At 27.3% G+C, this 21,457-nt stretch overlaps 2 protein-coding genes across 5 annotated transcripts in view; both read left to right on the top strand.

Moving 5' to 3' along the window:
* Window positions 1-24: 24 nt before the first annotated feature.
* LOC129968708 (protein lin-7 homolog C) lies at window positions 25-1,483 on the top strand. The gene has a single exon (XM_056082881.1). It carries the CDS (start codon window positions 159-161, stop codon window positions 750-752), a length of 594 nt encoding a protein of 197 aa, XP_055938856.1. The 5' UTR covers window positions 25-158; the 3' UTR covers window positions 753-1,483.
* Window positions 1,484-18,910: 17,427 nt separating this feature from the next.
* Window positions 18,911-21,457, top strand: part of LOC129968962 (spectrin beta chain-like) — a 46,933-nt gene continuing 44,386 nt past the window's right edge. For 3 of the 4 annotated variants that reach the window (XM_056083341.1, XM_056083340.1, XM_056083338.1), the window contains exon 1: window positions 18,912-19,202. The gene's annotated coding sequence lies outside the window, so the exon portion shown is untranslated. Of the gene's footprint in view, window positions 19,203-21,457 lie in introns of all 4 variants that reach the window. The other variant, XM_056083339.1, reaches the window with a different exon arrangement.

The following is a 21,457-nucleotide window of genomic DNA, read 5'->3' as shown; positions in this document are numbered from 1 at the left end:
ACTGTACCATGTGTTAGTTCATCACTTAACTGCAACCGCGTTGGATTGTTTTTTCTGACTACGATTTCATCGAGAAGTAAACAAATCAGTCTATTTGTTTTGCTTGAATTTGCGAATTGAATTGATCAATTTCAAGTAAATTCTTCAACAGAATTCTAATGGCATCTGTCGCTGATCCATTAACTCTCGAAAGGGATGTTAAACGTGCCATAGAACTCTTGGAAAAGTTACAAAAAAGTGGTGAGTTGCCTAATCAAAAGTTAGCTGCTCTGCAAAAAGTTCTCCAGAGTGATTTTTGTACTGCTGTCAGAGAAGTGTATGAACATGTTTATGAAACAGTTGATATATCTGGTAGCCCTGATATTAGAGCTAGTGCAACAGCTAAAGCTACAGTTGCTGCATTTGCAGCCAGTGAAGGCCACGCCCATCCAAGAGTTGTTGAACTTCCAAAAACAGACGAAGGTCTTGGTTTTAACGTGATGGGAGGACGTGAACAAAATTCACCTATATATATCTCGAGAATCATTCCTGGAGGTGTTGCTGATCGCCATGGTGGATTGAAGAGAGGAGATCAATTATTGTCTGTCAATGGAGTAAGTGTGGAAGGTGAAAATCATGAAAAGGCTGTAGAATTATTAAAAGCAGCACAGGGGACTGTGAAATTAGTTGTACGCTACACACCTAAAGTATTAGAAGAAATGGAACTTAGATTTGATAAACAGAGAGCCCTGCGTAGACGCCAAAATCATTGAGTTTATTTAAAACATTGGTGTTCTTTTATTTTATCTCGTAGATCATAATACAGAGGGAAGGTGGATAGTCTAACTGTTAATTCAAATTTAGATAAACCATATCTGTGTTACAGAGCATTTTTTTTTCTTTTCATATTTCATAATGCAAAAATATGTACTTTTATTTAAATGTATTTACTATTTTAAATGTATATAAGAAGTAAGCTAATTTAACTGCTTTATATTTTAACTGAAATTCCGAGAAATTGTAGTCTTTAATTGATTCTTACCAAATATCTTTTAAATTTTGTCATTGTTATTCAATTGCAAATATTCCATTTATTAAAAAAATTTAGCTGTAAATTATAAAGATTGGGTTTTTAAAAGTTTAAATAATTAATTCCATTTTAACTATTTAACTGTTAATATAATTTTTACAATTTTAATGAATTTCTTCAAAGTTTAGAACCTTTATCTTTTATGTAATCAGAATTTATTCCAGAATTTGAAAAGAAAAGTTATTAATAGAAAAATGTGTTTCATTTACCGATTTGTTAATGTCTTGTAATATATTATATTGACTGTATGAAATTATATAAGTATTTAATAAATGTTACCATTCTGGCAGCAACTTTCATGAATTAAATTAGCTATATCTTAAAAATTTATATTTTAGGCTTTATGTTGTGTTTTTTTGAAGATTTAGATATTTATTTGATGTAGCTATTCAACTGCTTCTCTAGGAGATTTTCTTTGAAAAAATATTATTTATCTGCAGAAAGAATTTTTTTGCTCATAATTTTTTAAGTAATTCAAATCTTTACCTATTTCAAGTAACACTTTTTGAACTTTTTTCTTTGTCTCCATTTCTAAGATAAAAAAATATTTTTGTATTCCTATGTTGATCTGAAAATAATTTTATTAGCTCAAAAGTGTTATTGAAAGTGAAGTTAATAATTTCTAAAGCAAATCTTTAAGTTATTTAGCAAATTTTATTGAGCAATTTAAAGATTAAGTTTGTATACATGCAAGATCTGAGAGAAGAAAGATTTGGAAATTTTAAGGACTTCAATACATTCCTATGCAAACCAATTTGAAATCTTGATCCACAGCTTAAGAAATTTTTATTTTTCATATTTTTGCTCTCTATAAAACATTAATTATCAAAATTGTGTGATATTTTTCTTGGTATTTTTATTTATATGTTGATTAGTGATTGAAACATATGTTTGCTTTTCAATCATTTTGTTTCTAATTATATATTGGTGTGGGTTATTGTATCTGTGCTTGTTGTATTATACATCATACAATATTCATATATTTAAATAAATTAAAAATATTTGATAATAACTTGATAATATTATCCATGAATTATTTCTTGTATATACAAGATTCATTGTTATATTAGTTTTTTTTATATTTCTGTAATAGAATACAAAATTGTAAGAATTAAAAGTAAGTAAATAAATTTTTTAAAAGTTATCTTGTATTGTACATGACACAAAATTAAAATGTAATTTAAGTTATAATGTTCTTGCATGTAAAAATATGTTGCATATAGAAAAGACTTAATTTCTGATGTAATTCATGTGCATGTGTCATTATTTAAATATTTTATGAAACATAAAATTTATCTTAAAAACAATAAATATTTTTTACCTTGTTAATGCAGCATAGAATTTTAACTTGTGAATGGAAAAAAAAATTAAAAATTTAAGTAAATTTTTATGTAACAACCAGAAAATTAATAATATGATCCGATCAGTCTCTTTATGTGCAAACTGCATATTTAAAAAAAAAAAAATTTCTATTAAAATAGCATAAAAATAAAGGGAATTTTCAACAAATTTATAAGATAAATCATAAATGTGTATAATTTGAATCAAACTTAGAATAAATAGTATTCAGAATAATAATTGAATTATCATAACAAATTTTAATGCCTTGCATTTGAGAAGATTGTGTTATTATTATATTTAAAAAAAATAATTACTTGCAAACTATATGCGAGGATTTGAAATTATCTATAGTATGCAAAAATATTTCATATCAAATTGGAAAGAATTATATTGTCATTTGAAAGCTATAACCTTAATCACAGTAAAAAAAACCATGTATATGTATATATTAGTTAATATTCTCATTTCACATTCTTGGGCATTTATTCATTATTTTGACAAAAATGAAGCAGCTCATCAAGAATTGTTCCATTGTTTTGTTCTTTTTTTTTTTTTTAAAAAAAAAACCTCATTATGCTTACCCATACATTCATCATGAATAATTGAACAACACATTTTAATACAAAGATAATTATTATGAAAAAAGAAAGGTACAAATTTTTAATTTGTATCCAATTGTAATGGCCTTATTTGGCATAAAATTATGCCAACAATCATCAGAATCCCCATTGTTTATAAAAGAGGTTTTTCTATATGTCACTCAGAAAAACATTTTAAAAAAAAGAATCAAACATGTAAATTATATTTCACAACAATAGGATTGAAATACATTTAAAGTATCATTTCATACTAAGCTAAAATGAATCATTTCATTTGTATATATAATCCAGGATGCATATCAGTCAAGTCATTTTAAGCCCTTTAAATTTATGATGGTGTCTCGTATTGTCAGGAAAGTAATATGTACTTACAGTAAAGTGATTGTACTGAATTTATTGAAACAGGTTACAGCGCTTCTAGCGGAGAAATAAAAAATATATATAATAAATCAGTCGAAATGTCCAATTAGAAAAATGTGCGCTGTGCCATAATAAAAACGCAGGAAAAAGTTTCATGGAGATATCTGTAAAACTAGAGGAGGTATTTTCGATTAACAAAATGAACATTCCCTGTCTTGGGAAAAAAGGTTCGTCCCAAAATTGAACTATATATGTATATTAATCGTATTATCATGCATTTTTCCGAGTGAAGCATTGTCGAAGTGAAAATGTTGTAATGAAGTAAACAAAAATAGTAAAAAGGAAAAAAGTCGGAAAAACGCACTCGTGGAAAGGAGAATACATTTTTCAGTTTTAGCGGAAAGTTCGTAATTTTGATCGCAGATATCATCGCTAATTTTGCAGATAACTCCATGAAACTTTTCCTGTGTGTGTGCTTATGGAGTATGTGTATAGTGTATATTTTTCAAATTAACTTTTTTGGCCGATCTTTTTTTTTTTTTTCTTTTTTTAGTTATTTTTGTAAGTTTCTTATTTTGTCGCTAAGGGCGTTGTTACTTGTTTTAATAAATTCAGCACAGCAACTTTAGTATAGGTGCACGTTACTTCCCTTGCTGAACGAGACGCCGTTTGTAATTTAACAGACTTTACCAATCACCCTGTATACATATATAATTTAGATCCAGAAGTTTCTAAAACAAATACTTTTTAAATCAAAATTTAACTGAAAAATTTGAAATTCATATACAGCATCTTCGGACTTCTTTTAATATATTGTAGAAATTACTGACACATTGAATAATATTTACCCATAATATTATGAACTCAGATACTGTCATAATAATAGAAGGCCATAACAATACCTAATTATATATAAAGTATAACATGATTAATTGTTAAAGCTTCTTACTATATTTCTATATAGCGTGGTTACTAGAAATCCATATCTAGCATTTCTCTACAATTTAAATCAAGCGATGATAAATCATTATTATCTACAGCATTAATAAAACAAACTTCATTTATTAAAAATACAAAAAAAAAAATGCTTTTTAACTCAATTTATTCGCATGTTAAAAGTCTGAGAAGCTTGCAGCACCCTATGGATTCAAAAACTCTTACAAAAAAAAAAAAAAAAAAAAAAAACTTGAATTTTAAAAATTAAATATATCAATTTAATGTAAAAACTTCGTGGTATAAAATTCTAATAGTTCCTGTGAATTTAGTCCTTTACCAATCAACATGCATAAATGTCATAAGCTATTTGTTGGGTGTATCTTAGGCTAAATAAAATCGTTAAAGAAACCTTAATATTTATCAAATCAAATAAACTCAAAATCGTCAAATAAAATAAGCTCAAAATGGGCCAGATATAATTTTTTGCTGTCTTGCATCGATCTGGAAAAAAAAATCAGTTATAGTTTCTTGATTCTGTCAATTTGCTCAAAGTAGAAGGAATGGGAACTTAAAGGAAATTACTGAAAAAACATAATAAAGAAAGCTAACACGGAAATTTCTATCCTTAATAAAAATGACAAATGAAGAATTAACTTTCTTCTTGCGATATTTTGAATTTATCAAAACTTATAGGAAGTTCATTTGAAAACAATTTTTCTGTAATGAATAGATTTTATTTTATTGCATTATTTTTATTTTATATTAATTTGATATTTTAAAAAATGTAATTATTTGTTTCTAGGTTTCAGTGAAATATTTTTTTTAGAATTAATTTACTTTCCGTTTTCCTTTTAAATCTATCTCTCTATTGAGATTGAATTTTTGTAAATAAAAACCGTGTAGCAATTTTTAAAAAAATTAATATATTAATATAGATTTATTTATTTTGAAGGTAAGATTCTTATAAAATATGAACCATATTAAAGAAAAGTTCTTATAAAATATGGCCAACTTAAAAACTGCACAGCATCCTAGTTGTCTTATTATTATGTTGAACCATCGTTCATCACCGTTTTAGAGATACTGACTCACTAGGCGCGACCATTTGTTATCGTTATTACGTCTGTGGTACTCGTATATTTCTTGTCTTCTGACTATATTTGTTCTATTATATTAATTCAAGGCCTTTACTAGCGTGGGTGAAGAAGGTCACAGGCGGCCGTCTATCGTTGATTGCCCGCAAAATTTTGGCTGCGAAAGTAACAATTCTTTTCGTCTTCTGTCAGTTAAAAAAAATGTCTACTAAAAAATTTGGCTGTTCTTCATAATGTCTGATAAAGTATGTGTGTGCTACTTTCAGAAAAGAATCCCCCCCTCCCCCATATTCTGTGTTTTCATCTCATGTATAAGACCTATGACTGTTTATTGTTTTTAACTCCTTAATTCGTTGAAATTATCGTATTTTGCTTTTTCGCAATTCATTTTGAACTACGTAGCAGGCATAATTTTAAAAATGAAATTTGACTTCATTACATATAATTGAGTGTTAGAAAATTTTTAAGGAATTAATAAATTAATTAATTATCACGGGATAAATATCTGCTTAATCACATTTAATTAATTGTTTGATGATTTTTGGTTCTGGTCTTCTCAGGAACGACCAGCTAAGCACGTAAATATTCTGATGCTAACTTATGTATTAATGTTTCTTTTCTTTTTCAAAACTGATGCTTTCTGTCAAAGAAAATTTATATTTGAAATGACTTTTCATTTTCAAATGACTCAGCATTTGCATCGTATATTTAATATATTATAAAATTTCTTGAATTATGGGGCAAAATGTTTAATAGGTTTTGTGAATTTAGTTCTAAATTAACATTGACAGGGCTGAAATTCTTTTAAAAATAAATAATCATCTTGATCTGACACTGTTCATTAAAATTAAATGTGTTAGGTTAAATTTCTTCTTTCATGTCAATAATTAATGCTTATTCGTTGTAAGTCTGATCTATTCCTACTTTTTTACTGGAACTTACTGCCAAATTCTTAAATTAAGCAACTGCATTGGTTACGTTGGGATTACGAATTTTCTAGCGGTAGTTTCAGAATATCAGACTTTGGGCTGTCATTTTATTAGCAGACATATACGTCAGCATTTTGAAATTAAAATCAAATATTATTTCAATTTCACATTCTTATTCTTATTTATTTATTTATTTTTCAAGCTTTCAAATTCGCTTGCATATTGTTTTGTTCCATTTCTTTTGCTCTTGATACTTGACTTACAAGTCAACAGTCTTTGGTAAAGTTTGTATCTAAACATTTAAAATGTGTTGAAAATGAGCAATTTGCTATTTTCTTCAAAATTACTAATAATTTTTTTTTTTTTTGTGAGATACTGAAATCATCATTCTTGAAAATATACATCAATGAAATATTTTGTTATTTTCATCTGTCGTAATATTGATTACTTAAAAACTTCGTAAGTATCATATTAAACGAATTTTTTTAAAAAAACGTCTTGTTTTTGTAAAGGAAAGAATATCCCTCTAACCTGCATTCCCTAAGAACTTAATCCGATTTTGCTTATATGTATATTTAGAGACAACAACAAAAAAAAAAAAAAAAAAAAAAAAAAAACATTGAGAAATCTGCATACCATCCCTGCAGGCAAAAAAGGATTCCGAGATTTTTTTAAAAAAATTTCAGGGTTCCTTATCTCTGTTATATTTTCTTTATATATTCTACTGTAAATAAAAGTCCCTATGTTTATTTAAAATGTTGTAAATACAGAGAAAAGATTTTTACAAGTACCCCTCCCCCCTTCTAACAATGGTTGAAGTCATCTACTACTGTCTGAAATACATTTAACATGATTCAGAGCCTTAGTAGAAAAACAATTTCTTTCGACCCAAATTATAGCTAAAATTATAGGAACTGCTGGAGAAATTTTTAAAAAGATTAAAAATTCCATAGATGGAGATATATAGATTTTTTTCGAAGTCATTTAATGCTTAGATAATATTTAAAAGAAAAGAAATTTTAATCATCTTTGCCTGAATGAATGCTGATGTTTAATTGATGAAAATTAACATTAATTTTGAAGTATTGTTTCTTATTACTTTTTTAAAAATCAAATGCGTTTTTAAAGAATGTTCTCCAATTCCTTTTTAGTCGTTTAATTTTTCTTGATACATGTATGAATGAATGACAATAAAATATATGCATCCATATATGCAGGAAATGCGCTTGCAGTAAGTGCATGCGAAATTTAAACAATTGAAAATTTAATAATCTGTAACTTTATACTGCATCTTTTTTTTTTTTTTTTTCATTGTCAAAAATATGCACGAATTTCCCTTTTTAATTAAAAAAATTTCGTTAAGAATCTTTGCGGGTTTATAATTGTACAAGTCTTGCAACATTTATTTAACCAGTGGGAGTAGTCGGCACAAAACTTCCTCGCATACACTCTAATAAAGTTGTTACCCCCTCCCCCCTATCCTGCAGAAAGTTATGGTCTTCGATAAGGCAGAAAACACCTTAGATGACAGTGGCGTACAAAAGTTACGAAATATAAACCTTTGGTGTGATTTTAGCATTTTAACTGAATCTATTGGGTGATCCTTTGCAAGTTTTGTGGCGGTTAAATCCCTGGCAAACGATTAATAATATCGGGAAATCAAATTTGTGCTTTAAATACGTTTTTCCCTACGGATTGAACCCAAAATTTGGCACAGAATTACAATTGTAATAACAGAATTGTATACCAGATTTGATGTATTAAAATCATTGCGTTTTTGAGTTATAGAGTTTACGTGCTTCTGAAGTACACATACCGACAGACATTTAACCCTTTTTTGGATTTGGCTTAAAATTTGATAAATGTCGACAGTATAGTTATTAAATTTGTGAACCAAATTTTATTCATCTAGCTCTTTTTGTTTTGTAGTTATATTTTGACAGACAGGTTTCATATGAACAAATTTTGCTCAAAATTTGATAGAAATCTACAATTTTGGTGCAAAGACCATATACCAAATTTCATCCAATTAGATCAAACCATTTTTGAGTTATTTTTGTCACAGACAGACAGACATTTTTAATAAATGTATTTTTCCAATGCATGAGGTTCTAAAATGTGTAGATTCGACAGAAATATAGAGTTCGCACTTCTTTTGACGATTACGATATTTACCCTATACTTCGTATACGAAAAGGTAAATAAATAAAATTCCTTGATTGTGGATATCAACATTTATAATCTTAAAAATGGTTATTCCTTCTCTATTTTTAGAATAAATTAATGCGTTTTGTATAGCAACTTTTGAAGTATTCTCTTCTACATATTAACCCTGTGATTCTCGATTCTTCACCTCCTCCCAATCCGCATTTTTTTTTTTTTTTTTTTTTTTTTGTAAAATAGCTAAATTTTGTAAAAATAAACAAAGGTGAGGTAAAAATAAACAAAGGGCATTTATATCATATAAAAATTTTAATAAACAGATTTTAATTAATATAATAGCCAATGGAATTATTCCAAATCTTCTCAATTTGTAACAATTAAGTTGGTTACCTCATTCTTTTCCCACATTCGCGCGAAAAATTAATATTATGATAGCAATTGCCGAAACCTTACCTCGTATAAATAAGAAGCAGCGAATGGAATTAAAATTCTCTTAGTTTTTTATTCTCAGAGAAAATATTTAATATCTCGAGGCGCCCTGTGAAGTCAGGACTCTCGAACGCCATGGTGCACATTTTGAAAACCACTACATTAACAAAAAACTTTTTCTCATTTCGACTTTCTTCGTTCGATTAAAACGTAAAGAGAATATTCAATTAGATTTTTTTTTTCTCTTATCTGTAGCTGTCATTTTTTTTATTTTTTTATTTTTTTTCTCTGATATCATTTCAAGTAGATCTGCTGATAATTTGACATCTTGAAATAACGTCTGAGAGAAAAATTGATAAGTGTAATGCAGCCTCTTATCTATCTAAACGCAGTCACTAAAGTAATCTTGCGAAACGAAGTTTCTTCATTTCATTCTTCTGCTTCTCACGAGCTTTCGCCTTCCGTAAAGCATTTTTTAGTGAATTATCTATTTACTGGAAATAAATTGAACGATCTTTTGACGAACACTTTTATTAGTGTGCTATAAAGTAGGTTTTTTTTTAACATTTATTATTTTCTACTTTTTAATTTCTAATCAATAATTCATTAGTATAATTATTATGGAATCATGAAACCAATTTTCTTTTTCGAATTTTTTAAGTGGTTTCACTTGTGTGGAAACCAAATTTAATTAAATAAACGATTAACTGATAATTACGTTTTGAAAATACTAATTTAATTCATTGTCATAGAGAATACACAAGTATACAAACACTTCAGTTACGAGTAAAAAAAAAAAATCGATTCTCAAACATGAAACAAATTAAATAAAACTTATAAAATATGCAACATAAGAATTAATTAATGATAAATTTTAAAAGAAGCTCATCGAAATCCAGTTGGTTTATTTAATAAACTTTTCAATATTAAATTTATTTCTTTTAAATTGTAGTATAGTTTCGAAGCTATTTTGGAACGAATCTCATATTTTTGAGGCGTGCTCAGGAGAAAATGACAATACAGTACACTCCCGATTATCCGCGGAATTGGGTGGCGCGGCCGCCGCGGATAACAAAAATCGCGGATAATCCGAAAAAAGCTAAAAACGGGTATAGCAAAAAAGAAAACAGTCATTCCAACTTTGAAAAATCGTTTTATGTACAATAAAACGTAAAATAAACAGCAGGAAATGTTTAACTAACGCTTTATATTTTAGTATATCACACAAAACTAACCTAAAATGCATTTTGTTAATGAAAACAGAAAAGTGCTTTGTATTTACGAGAGGCGTCAAGGATACACAGAAAAATTAATACATATGTACTGTTTTAATACTGTAATGTATTATGTAATTACAAAAGCATAACTGTAAAACTGCACCTTTTTGAAAAATCAGTCAAAAAAAAAAAAAAAACTTTGTTTGGCAGGCGCGGATAATCCGCACAGCGGATAATCGGGAGTCTACTGTACCTGAGCCCATTTCCTACCTTTCAAGCTTCTACACATCCGTATTAGGGAGTTTCAATCTCACAGACAAATTTATTGAGCAGCAGACCCTCATAAGGGATGATTAATGAGAGCGAGTCTTGGGCCCGCAATCATTGGATCCCATAACCTAGACTTTATTAATAGGCCATTGAGACAAAACTTCAAACTTTCTCTATTTGCAATCACTTTTTAAATAGTGATGGCTGGTCAATGCAGATACTATCAGTGCTGTAAAAATTATTTACCTGAAGACTGCAATTATATATGTAATGAAATCTGTTAATTTAATTTAAATCCAAATTATTTTTTTATTTTAAATTAGTTCTGTTATTTTATTCTAAAGTTTTCTCATATTTTTTAAAATCCAAATCACACTTTTTTATTAATTATTTCTAACACGCGCTCTAAAAAAATTGCTGACTCTGAATTCTGACGCTCTGAATGAAGGGATAAAAAAAATCCCTGCCGAACGGTATAAATCGATACTTGTCAAAGAAATACTTATGAGAAACATTTAGTAAAAACACTAAGGGAAATACGTCTCACACTTTGACTCTGGTGCGAACAGACGTGTTCTGCCTTTATCACTTTGTGTGTCATGGCATCCTATGGAAAAGTAATTGAATTCTAAAATTTGTCTTCTTTTTGGCCATGCATCTTCAAAATTATCTTGCATTACATATTAAAAAACTACTTTATACTTAAATAACCTAAATTTCTTAATATTTAATAACCTAAGTACTACCATCAATAGACAATATGTGAATGCTGAGATTATTCATCAGAACAAAGTAACAGAGTTCCTCCCCCCCTCCCCCCAAACACACATCTTCACCCAGTCAATCCAATAAAAGTGGCTCCAAAAACGAATATCAAATATCATGTGCAATAGATGACTTGTGACAATCGTCATTTTTTCCATCTAAAATTAATAATAATTGATCCTTTCTTCCAAAACAATTTCATTTCAAAAATATTTTATAAAACTGTCTACGCGAGAATTTTTTTTTTTTTTTTTTTCGAAAAATTACTTTAAACAAATGAAAATTAATATTCAGCGAATAAGATGTGTTTATGTTGGGGCAATAAGAATCGCGAGAAAAAAATCATAAATATCCAATGACAGCAAAAGAAGGCAATAATAATAAAATTTTTCATTATTATTGTCTTCTTTTTAAATAAATAATTATTAAAATAATTAAATTCTATTAAATAAATAAATAAATATTTAAAAGATTGAGACAAACGAAACCAAATTTGTGATGGCAGTGGGAGTTAAAAGGAATCGTTTGGCCACAATCCAAGTCGAGTTTAAACGGGCTGCAGTAATAATGCCTCTAAATTCGGAAAGAGAAAAGATTATTGTGATCTTCAGATAAATCATTCATTCGTGGATGATTTCACGGGCTGCTCGCCGAGAGTCCAGAGGTGCATTTTTCTTGCTTGTACATTTATTTTCTACTTTATTTTTTATAGCTTCATTATCATTTCGATGAGTGAAAAAATAAACGACAACCTGCCAGGATGGAAAAGTACACAAATTTGATTTAAAAGAAAAAGGAAAATGAAACATTTAAAAATAATTGCAGGGTTTATTGCAACTTTGCGTTGCAATCAAAGTAATATTTCATATTTTGGGCAACGATTCCGACAGTAATTTATTTATGTTAAAATAATGCTTTTTTATTTAATTTTTTATATACTCGGATAAATAAAACAACCAAATTCACCCGTAATTCATACAAAAAAAAAAAATACGTATAGTTAAATATAATGAATTGTTAAATTTGAAAGAAAGATTTTAAATATTATCATTTTTAAGTCGATCTAATTATTAATACTGATGGATGTGCGACCAGAGGCGGCGGAAGAAATTCTTTGACATGAAGAGGAACAAAATTTCTCTAATTTTGCTTCAAAATAACACACAGTAAATAATTTCTTATTTATTTCAAGTAATCTACATTTAATTTAAATAGAATAAATAATTATTTGAAATAATTGATTATTTGTATTAGGTCGAGGAGTAAGAATTGTACTACCGAATGACGTGGAATTATAGAAAATGAAGAATTAGCAACTTAATCTCAAATTAAATGCACCGCTCGAATACTGGAAGCAAATTTTCATGTTATTTAAATTTTGTAATAAAACAATGCAATAGCCTAAACAAATGAAGAAAATTATTATTATTAAACTCGATTATTGAACGATATATACATTAAAAGTAGAACATACGTTAATTAAATTGACGTTATCGGAATGAAACGAAGTAAAAATCAATCAATTAAACTTTGAAGAATTTTTTCAAAATCAAATTTGAATTATTTACAAAATATCAATTATAATTATTGATGCTATTTTTGGTGAAATAAATAAATAAAATTACTATTTCTCTATAAAAATTAAAGTATTAATACGAAATTTTCCAATTACAAATTATTTATGGGAGTAAATTTCTAAATACAATTTTTTTTAATTGTAAGTTTGTATATTTTAAGTCCTCAATCTAAATCGACTCTGAGTTTTTTTATTTTTTCGCATATGTAGTGTAGAGAAAGTATCGCAATCGTCAAAAAATTCGAACTGCAGATTTTGACGAATCTCCCCATTTCAGACCTCCCTGAGTTCGAAAAACACATTTATGGAAAATGTCCGTCTGTCTGTCTGTGTCAAAGACACCGTTTTGAGATAGACGGTTGAAATTTGGTATACGATCTTTATTTCTATCAAATTTTGAGTAAATCTGTTCAGTGAAAGTCCGTCTCTCAGGCTGTTCGGATATAAGTTAACATGATAACTACAAAACGAAGAGAGCTAGAGAGATAAGATTAGGCACAGTGATTTAACATCTATATTGTGGACACCTGTCAAATTTTGAATCAAATCCAACAAGAGATTGACCGTCTGTATTTTCAGAAATATGTGAACGCGATGACTTAAAAACATAAATAAATCAAATTTGGTATGCAATTTTGTGACTACAAGTGTAGTTTTGTGTCAAATTATTGTTTCAATCGATTGTGAAAAACGCATATCAGGGATGAATCGCCAAAAAACGCGCCAAGAGTGACGCAATAGATTCAGTAAAGTTAAATATTATTATTTCATAATTTATGTACGATAATGCCATGCAAGACTTTCTCTGGCATGACAAGATCATTAGAGTGTATGCGAGAAAGTTTGGGGAAACCATTCCCGCTGGTTTAAAAGTAAGAATTATACTTAACAACATGGAAAACTATTCATATAATGTAAAATTCATGCTGTTTCTTAAACATGTTTGAGAGAGGTTTTCCGATAGAAAAGGGTTCTTTCCAAAAAGGGGTTTTTTTCCGTAAATTTTATTTAAGGGAACGGTAATTTCCGTTAAAAGGTAACGGTAGAAAAGTTTGTGTTTGAAAACATAAATTACAGTACTAAAATTATGTTATAAAATTCAAAAATGATTTCAAAACATGAAAACCGAAGAAAAATTACCTTCAATGACGCAACTTTATTATCATTAATATTTTTAATTACAAAAATCTCTACAAAAAATCCCTCAATATCTCTGCCAAGTTACGATGCATTCATTATTCAAACATTTCATACCGTATGAACGAGACTTTCGAAATTTTATAAAAATAAACGGATTTTTTTAAAAATTGAATGAATTCTTTTCTCACATTTAAAAAAAAAAAATCTGCATATGATATAAGTGGCCCAAAAATAATTATTTAAAAAAGGATAATTACCTAATCACAAATTTGTTTAAGTTTATACACAACCCACTCATATTTTCGATTCAGGACAGTCAAATTTAATCAATCTTCAAAATGCTTAAAATATTTTTTTTAAATCATTCGAATAATTTTAATATTAATTTCTAAAAATTGACAAAAGATTCTTATTAAATGACATTTGTATACATTAAAGAACAGAAAAAAATTATTAAATTGGTGTCATTAAAAAGATAATTTTTTAAATTTTGAAATAATGTGGCATTTATTTTTGTGCTGTAACATTTTCGAAACTTTTTATGGAAAAATGCTAAAATTCATGTAATCTTTAAATTCTTATTAAAACTTCATAAGAAATTGTTTCGAGGTGCACATTCTCAACTTCCAAGATATATATATATATGCCAAATTTCGTAACTACAGATAAAACAGTCTAGCCTATAGAGTGCCAATACGCATACTATATATTCATCGTTCATTGAATCTAGAATTCTATATAAAAATTATAATTCAAAAACACATCGAATTCTCTATTCAATCAATAGAACATCATCATCTAATTAGATAATAATAATAATAAAGAAGAACATTTAAGAACTAAGTTTTTAATCTGGTTCGATCCGATTCGTGCAGAACCCTAATATCTTCTTGAATATAGCGGCATTATTTCTACAGTTTTTATTTATTCTTACTATCTGAGTTCCTTGTCGATATAATGATTCGAAATTAATAAAAAGATTCGGTTTCAATATTTTTATCAGCACGTGTATAATAAATCATGATTAGTATGCTTATACTCCTGATATAAGATAAAACAAACAGAATTTTTCGAAAATTCTTTTCAGATATCTGAAAATGATTGCATATCAATTTTGTTACTTAAAACAATTTCATAGAATGAAATCAAACAATGTTTTGCAAACGTGCATTTTTTCAAATACGAAAATATGATAATACATAATGATTATTGAAATTCGTGAAATTAAACTAACTGATATGTTTTCTGTATAAAAAAAATTAATCAGTCTAGAAAGATTTAGTATCACATTAATTAGATAGTGAAAAAAAAAGTTGGAATAACAAAAGAATTTTTAGTTGCGCATTCGAATTTTCTCACAATACCGATGTGCGTATTAAGATAATTTATGCTCTTCGCACAATCAAATCTTTTTATTATAGATTGCATTAATAATTTGTAATATGGGATATGTCATTTATAATCTTCAACTTTAATAGTTATCATTTCAAATTTTAGAAAAAATTTGAAAATTTGATTTATTGCCGAATATTATTGTTGAATGTGAAATTTAAAATTTATATTCGACGAATAAAGGAAATATGGATTGCCTTAGGCGAAAGAGAGTGTATATTGTCTTTTCAGTCTATAAAATCAAATATTTATAGATTTTTTGTAACCTTATTTCACTTTATTATTTTTAAAGTAAATAACTGCCCGTTAAGAGCATAGCTATCGTTTGCTAAGCTAGCCTCTTATTTGTAAATTAATCGTTTATAGATTTTTGTAACTTCTTTTGACTTCGTTATTTTCATAGTAAATAACTGCCCATTAAGAACACTGCTATCGTTTGCTAAGCTTGCCTATTGTTTATAGACTAAATCGTTTATAGATTTTTGTAACCTCTTTTCACTTTGTTATTTTGAAAGTAAATAACTGCCCATTGAAAGCACAACTATCGTTTGCTAAGTTTGTCTCTTATTTGTAAAAATTTTTTGTAAATTTTAAATTATATCGTTTTATTCTGTCTCTTATATTCATGCTGAACTATTTCTTAACACTTGTTGGGTTCATCCATCTGATCTAGAAACAGTTTTAACTTTCTTACCTATAGCTTTTCAGAGTCACATCTTAAACATTATTCGATTCAATTTTATGAGTGATACCATCAGCGTTCTATACAAATAACAGTTCGTTTCGTTCTAAAATTAGAAGGATCTTTTTATTAGCATTGAATATACAAAATGATTAAAAACAGACTGTGTTTTATACTGAAAATATTGAAAAAGGTCTTTCGTGGTTGGAAGTTTAACGAATTTATATGATGAACCTTTTTTTTAAGTTTCAAATTATTTCACCTCCTATTGCCTTTGGATCAGAAGGTTTCATGTTTCTTTTGTTCATGTATGTATATTTTGTTCTCATTTAAAGGTAGTTAGTAAGATTGCAAATCCATTAAATATAAGTTGTGATCCCAGATGAAAAATCGAGGCCACGAAAGTTTTTATAAGTGCTTAAAATACGTTAAATGCTGGATAAAAATACAATGCACATTCAATAAAAGTATTTTGTGATTTATCGAATAATTGAACTGAACTACATTTATATTAATTCTTCATTAATTCATTTGGCATATATTTAAAATCACATTTCTTGCCTAGAAATGTGGATTCAGGGAGCGGAGAAAAAAGTGGGTATAAAAATACAAATTCTGAGCTATATTATGAAGCACAAAGCATTCATGCACGGGACAGTGAAAATTGAAAACTTGTTATGTTTTCGAGCTTATTCAACATCCGCAAATCTTAGGTGGAAAGAGGAGTGTAGGAGAATATAGCTTTATGAGGGAGCATACGAGAAAAATTCGAGGAGACAACTTCCACTTCTTGTTCTTCAATACAGCGGGGGGGGGGGATAGTTTTTTAATTAAATCAAATTTTGACATGGAAATAAAAAACAATTAAAAATTACATACGAAACTTGTTGAGCATCAAGTTTAAATAAAAAATATATGTATGTAAATTTCAAATAGAAAGATAGTCAACCTATGACACGGATTTAGTACAAAATTTGATACATAACTATATTTTAAATGCCAAAACTTTGTATAAAATCTTATCCGTTTAGCTCTTTAGATTTTATTTACTTGTCATCAGATAGGCACATTCCTTGTGAATGAACTTCAGAGGGAGTTGGTCTAAAATAATTTTGCTAAAAATAATTGTTTCAAAATCTGATAGAAATCTAAAAATTTGGTGTAAAGATCACAGAGCAAATTTTATCTATCTACTTCAAAGCAAATTATCGAATCGTTATTGTTAAATTATCGAATTTACAAACAGACATACTCCAAAAATGTGTTTTCTCAAGCATAAGGGGCTTAAAAAGTGAAGATTCGTGAAACATCGAATCTTATATTAATCGAATCATATATTAATGTTGAATCATTTATCAAAGTCGAATATTTCGAAGATAATATATGCTTATCATCAGTGGCAGCTTGACTGACTGGACTGGAAACCAGAACCAACTCGACTTAAGAAATTGTTATTAATTTAATTGCCAGATGAATTTTCAAAAGTGCACAATTTATTAATTATAAAACTTATAAAAGAAGTATTAGTACTTTCCCGAGTGTAATCAGTCATATTCTTGTTTCCTATTCTCACGGTTAAACAATATTAGGTACGAACGTAGATATTAATCTAAAATAAGTAATAAACATGTTGAACATCTTAAAAATTTAAAATAAAATTAGTCAAAAAGAGACACCATAATAATGTATTCTGTCTAATACTGCAAAATGCCTAAAATCTGCCAATGTTTCTTTTTATATATGAGAAAGTAAAAAATTAAGAAAGAAGAAATATCTAAAAAAGCTCATTCAAGAATGTTAATTGCAATACAAATGCTGTAATTCTCTTGTATTAAATCTTGTACAGATAAAACTGTTATTATTAATGTTTGTTTGTAATCAATGGTATTGTTAAAATTTGGAATTTTAAAACTTAAATTATTTTCTGACATTGTAAAAGTAGTAATATAAAAAAAGTGGGAAACAATCTTGCAATGTCAGTCAAATACTGTAATTCACTTATATTAAATAAATTAGTACAATTAAAATTATTGTTATGAATGTTTATTTGTAACCAATATTATTGTTAAAATTTGAAATTTTAAAATTAATTTTTTTATATAATTAAGTGATGTTGTAAAAGTAGTAATATAAAAAAGTGAGAAACAAACCTTTTCAAAAAAAAAAGAAAAAAAAAAAAAAGATTGTTTTGAATAAGAGTTATATTAAACAGAACTGTACTACAACTGTATTATTCACATTTGACAACTGCATTGTCCAAATTTGACCGTCATTTTTCTAGTTTCAGCGACGTTTTGAAGCAGTCCTTTAACCATGTATCCCAGAAGTTTTACCATATATTATATTAATTTTTAATTGATTTTTAAATGATATATTTCAGATTAGAAATCCAAATTATCACGGAGTTAATTTCTAGAAGACAAATTTGATCTCTTATTTCTAGAAGACCTCTGTCGAACAGAGCATAAACTAACGGAACTTGACCTCAACCTCATCCCCATTTCAAAGTGCCTTAATTTATCGTGCTATTCATTTTTTTTTGTTTCAAATTATTCTATGTTTGATAATTATATCTTAAATGACGAGCTTTAGATAAATGAAATGTGAAGTAGAAGATTCATGATTTTAACCTTTTCTCAAAAAAGAAGAAAGAAGGAACCTATATTCTTATATAAATCAAAACTAAAACTCACGAGTCTGCTTACTTTAATATGACGAAATATTATTTTTGTAATTCTGCTGACTGCTGTATTATCAGATTCTTAGTTTAGAAAGTAATCGTTATTTGTTTAATATTTTAAAATTTATCTACTTAATAATTTATCAATTTTATTATTTGTTTTTTTTTATTTTTCGTTTTACTCCATATAACACATCTATACATACTACGTCATCCGCCTTGAGCAGAGAAGAAGGCTATAGGTCGGATGCTATATTGAATAGTGACGTCAGTTATCCTAATTATTTGGATATACAATTCCGGTACTAGAGTTAGATATCTTCCGCATACATTTGAAGCTTCAGGAAGCGACAGTTCTGCGCCTATTACTCTTTATTTCATTCTACATGATCATTTCTGTGAAGATTTCAAGAGGTATTATTTCCTTCCTTAGGGTGGGGCTTAAATATCCTTCCGCAACAGCGGTACGGTCGCACCGCAGTCGCCCGTGATTTGATGCTAGTGTTGTTTTCACTGTTGACCTGTGGCTGTTGATAGTAACAATTCCTGTGAGGTTGAAGGTAAGATAATTTTGATTTATTTCAAACAATAAAACATTAATGATCCTGTCTGACATAAGAAATTTATAACGCTTATTCATCTAAAAGTTAGGCTTAAATGTAAAATACCGTCTCGAAACTTCAAATAGTAAATAATGGGTGGGGTCAACACCGGGTTTTAAACTTACCCATCCATCCGTGCAAATGTATAAAATAACTGGATACAGCTTTCACTATTTTTGTATAATTTTAATGCATGTTATATATTTAAATATAGCTGTTTTAATGAATGTTTAATGTTCGGTTTCATTTGTTGTGACCTGCTATCCGGTGACATAAATTAGAGTAATTATTAAGTAGTGATAGTGCTTACTATTTTTGTATTACTGTGTTATCAATTCGATATTACATGTTAATATTATGTTTTAGATTTCCTATTATCAAAATATATTTGTGCTAACGGAATGAAGAGGTACAGTCACTGCGATCACATTGAGGAAATACTTAACAATTAAACGAAGGAAACTTGCGAGACTTCTACAAGTTTTGTTTTCGTTTTATAAAATAATTATACTGTTTTACATTTTTTAATCTAAAGCACGCTAACCTACTTTAATAATTACTCATTTGTCATCAAACTAACTCAACCTGTTCCGATTATCACCTAGTTTCAAAGTTTATTTTTTTTTTTATAAAGATGCCACATTGCCACTTAACTTAACTATTTACTTGATAGTCAGTCTTGAATTATGGAATTTTCGCTTAGTTCTTAATTTTTACACATATATGATTATTGAGTATCACATATTTTTAAAAATTATTTGAGTGAATTAAAGTTTAGGCAGTGCTTACAAATAAGCAGGTCATTTATTTCAGTTCTGAAAGATTTTATCCATACTAAATGTAAATTTCTTCCACTAAAATTGGTAATGATTTAGTTGAAATTACACTATTTTGCATGAGTCATAATCATGTTTGCACACTTACTTATATTTATTTTTAAATATCCATTGTAGAATTGAAAGAATTTTAGATATAAAGAAGTTGTTCCTTTGCCCAAATAAAATAAAATTATAAGTAAAGTAGATTATGAGAATAATAAATAAATATACAATTATTTCTTGAATGTATATTTGTATTAGAATTTGGGAAATTATTTATCATTTGGATAATAGAAAAGAAAAATCTATCCAATTCTTTGTGTTGCACAATTTAAATTTTTTGATGAAATTGTATCGAATTAGTTTTTCAGAATCTAAATATTATAATTTTTGTTTTTAGAATATTATAGCATCTACAAGTCTGTACATCTTTAAATCTAAAATAGACATAGTTCAAGCAATTATTTATATATATTTTCAGGATAAATTATAATTGATTCATCATTATATTATTTTTACTTCTGCACTAATGTAAAAGAAATATTTTCTAATTTGGATATATAGAGTGTTTTCTTTTGAAAATTCTAGAAAACAGTCTTTGAAATATTGATATTAATTGTATCTATTTTTGCATGCTTATTGTATCGTTTACCATGTATTACTTTAATTTTCAAAGGGTGTATATTCTGATTCTGAGAAATATTAAGTGAAAATTTATTCTCGTATTCAATTTTTATTTAATGGACTTATATTTGAAATTAATTTTAAAAAAATGCTAAATCCTGATTACCATATTAAATAAATAGCTAATGTATTAATATTAAATTTGTGACATAATTATCTGAATAAGAATTTGTGGAAAACTGAAGAAATTATAGAAAATATTGCACAGATATTGGCAATCTTGTGAGCTTATTTATGATTGATTTTATATCTAGAAAATTGTAGGGATTGAAATGTTATTTTACTTGAAAAATAACAAGTTTTAGTGCTAAGTATTCAATTAACAAAACTTTTTATTGATTAGCAAAGACATTTAAATGGAGTTTTTATCATCATTTTATATCATCAAATTATGATAATTGTAATATTATTTTACAGATAATGAAAATGTTAGATCCCTTTAGAAAAAGGAAATTCTTTCATCAATTTTCTAATTATATATTTTTGTAGTGATTAAAAATTTGTAAAAATTGGTAACTTTAATATTTGAAATTTTAAAACCTTCTTAATTAATTTTTAATAAAAATTATTTTTTAATAAAGTTTAACTTTCATAATTTTCTTCTAAATCATTATAAAATATATTCAGAATTTTATATGCAATGTAATTGTTTGCTATTTTTATTAGATAGTTTTCAAGGTCCTCTTCCCCTTTCTTGCATTTGTTTTAATT

The sequence above is a fragment of the Argiope bruennichi genome, chromosome 5 (assembly GCF_947563725.1).
Source record: "Argiope bruennichi chromosome 5, qqArgBrue1.1, whole genome shotgun sequence".
NCBI classification, from domain to species: Eukaryota; Metazoa; Arthropoda; class Arachnida; order Araneae; family Araneidae; genus Argiope; species Argiope bruennichi.
Note: the sequence above shows the minus strand (reverse complement) of the source record. Positions and strands in the feature narration are given on the sequence as shown.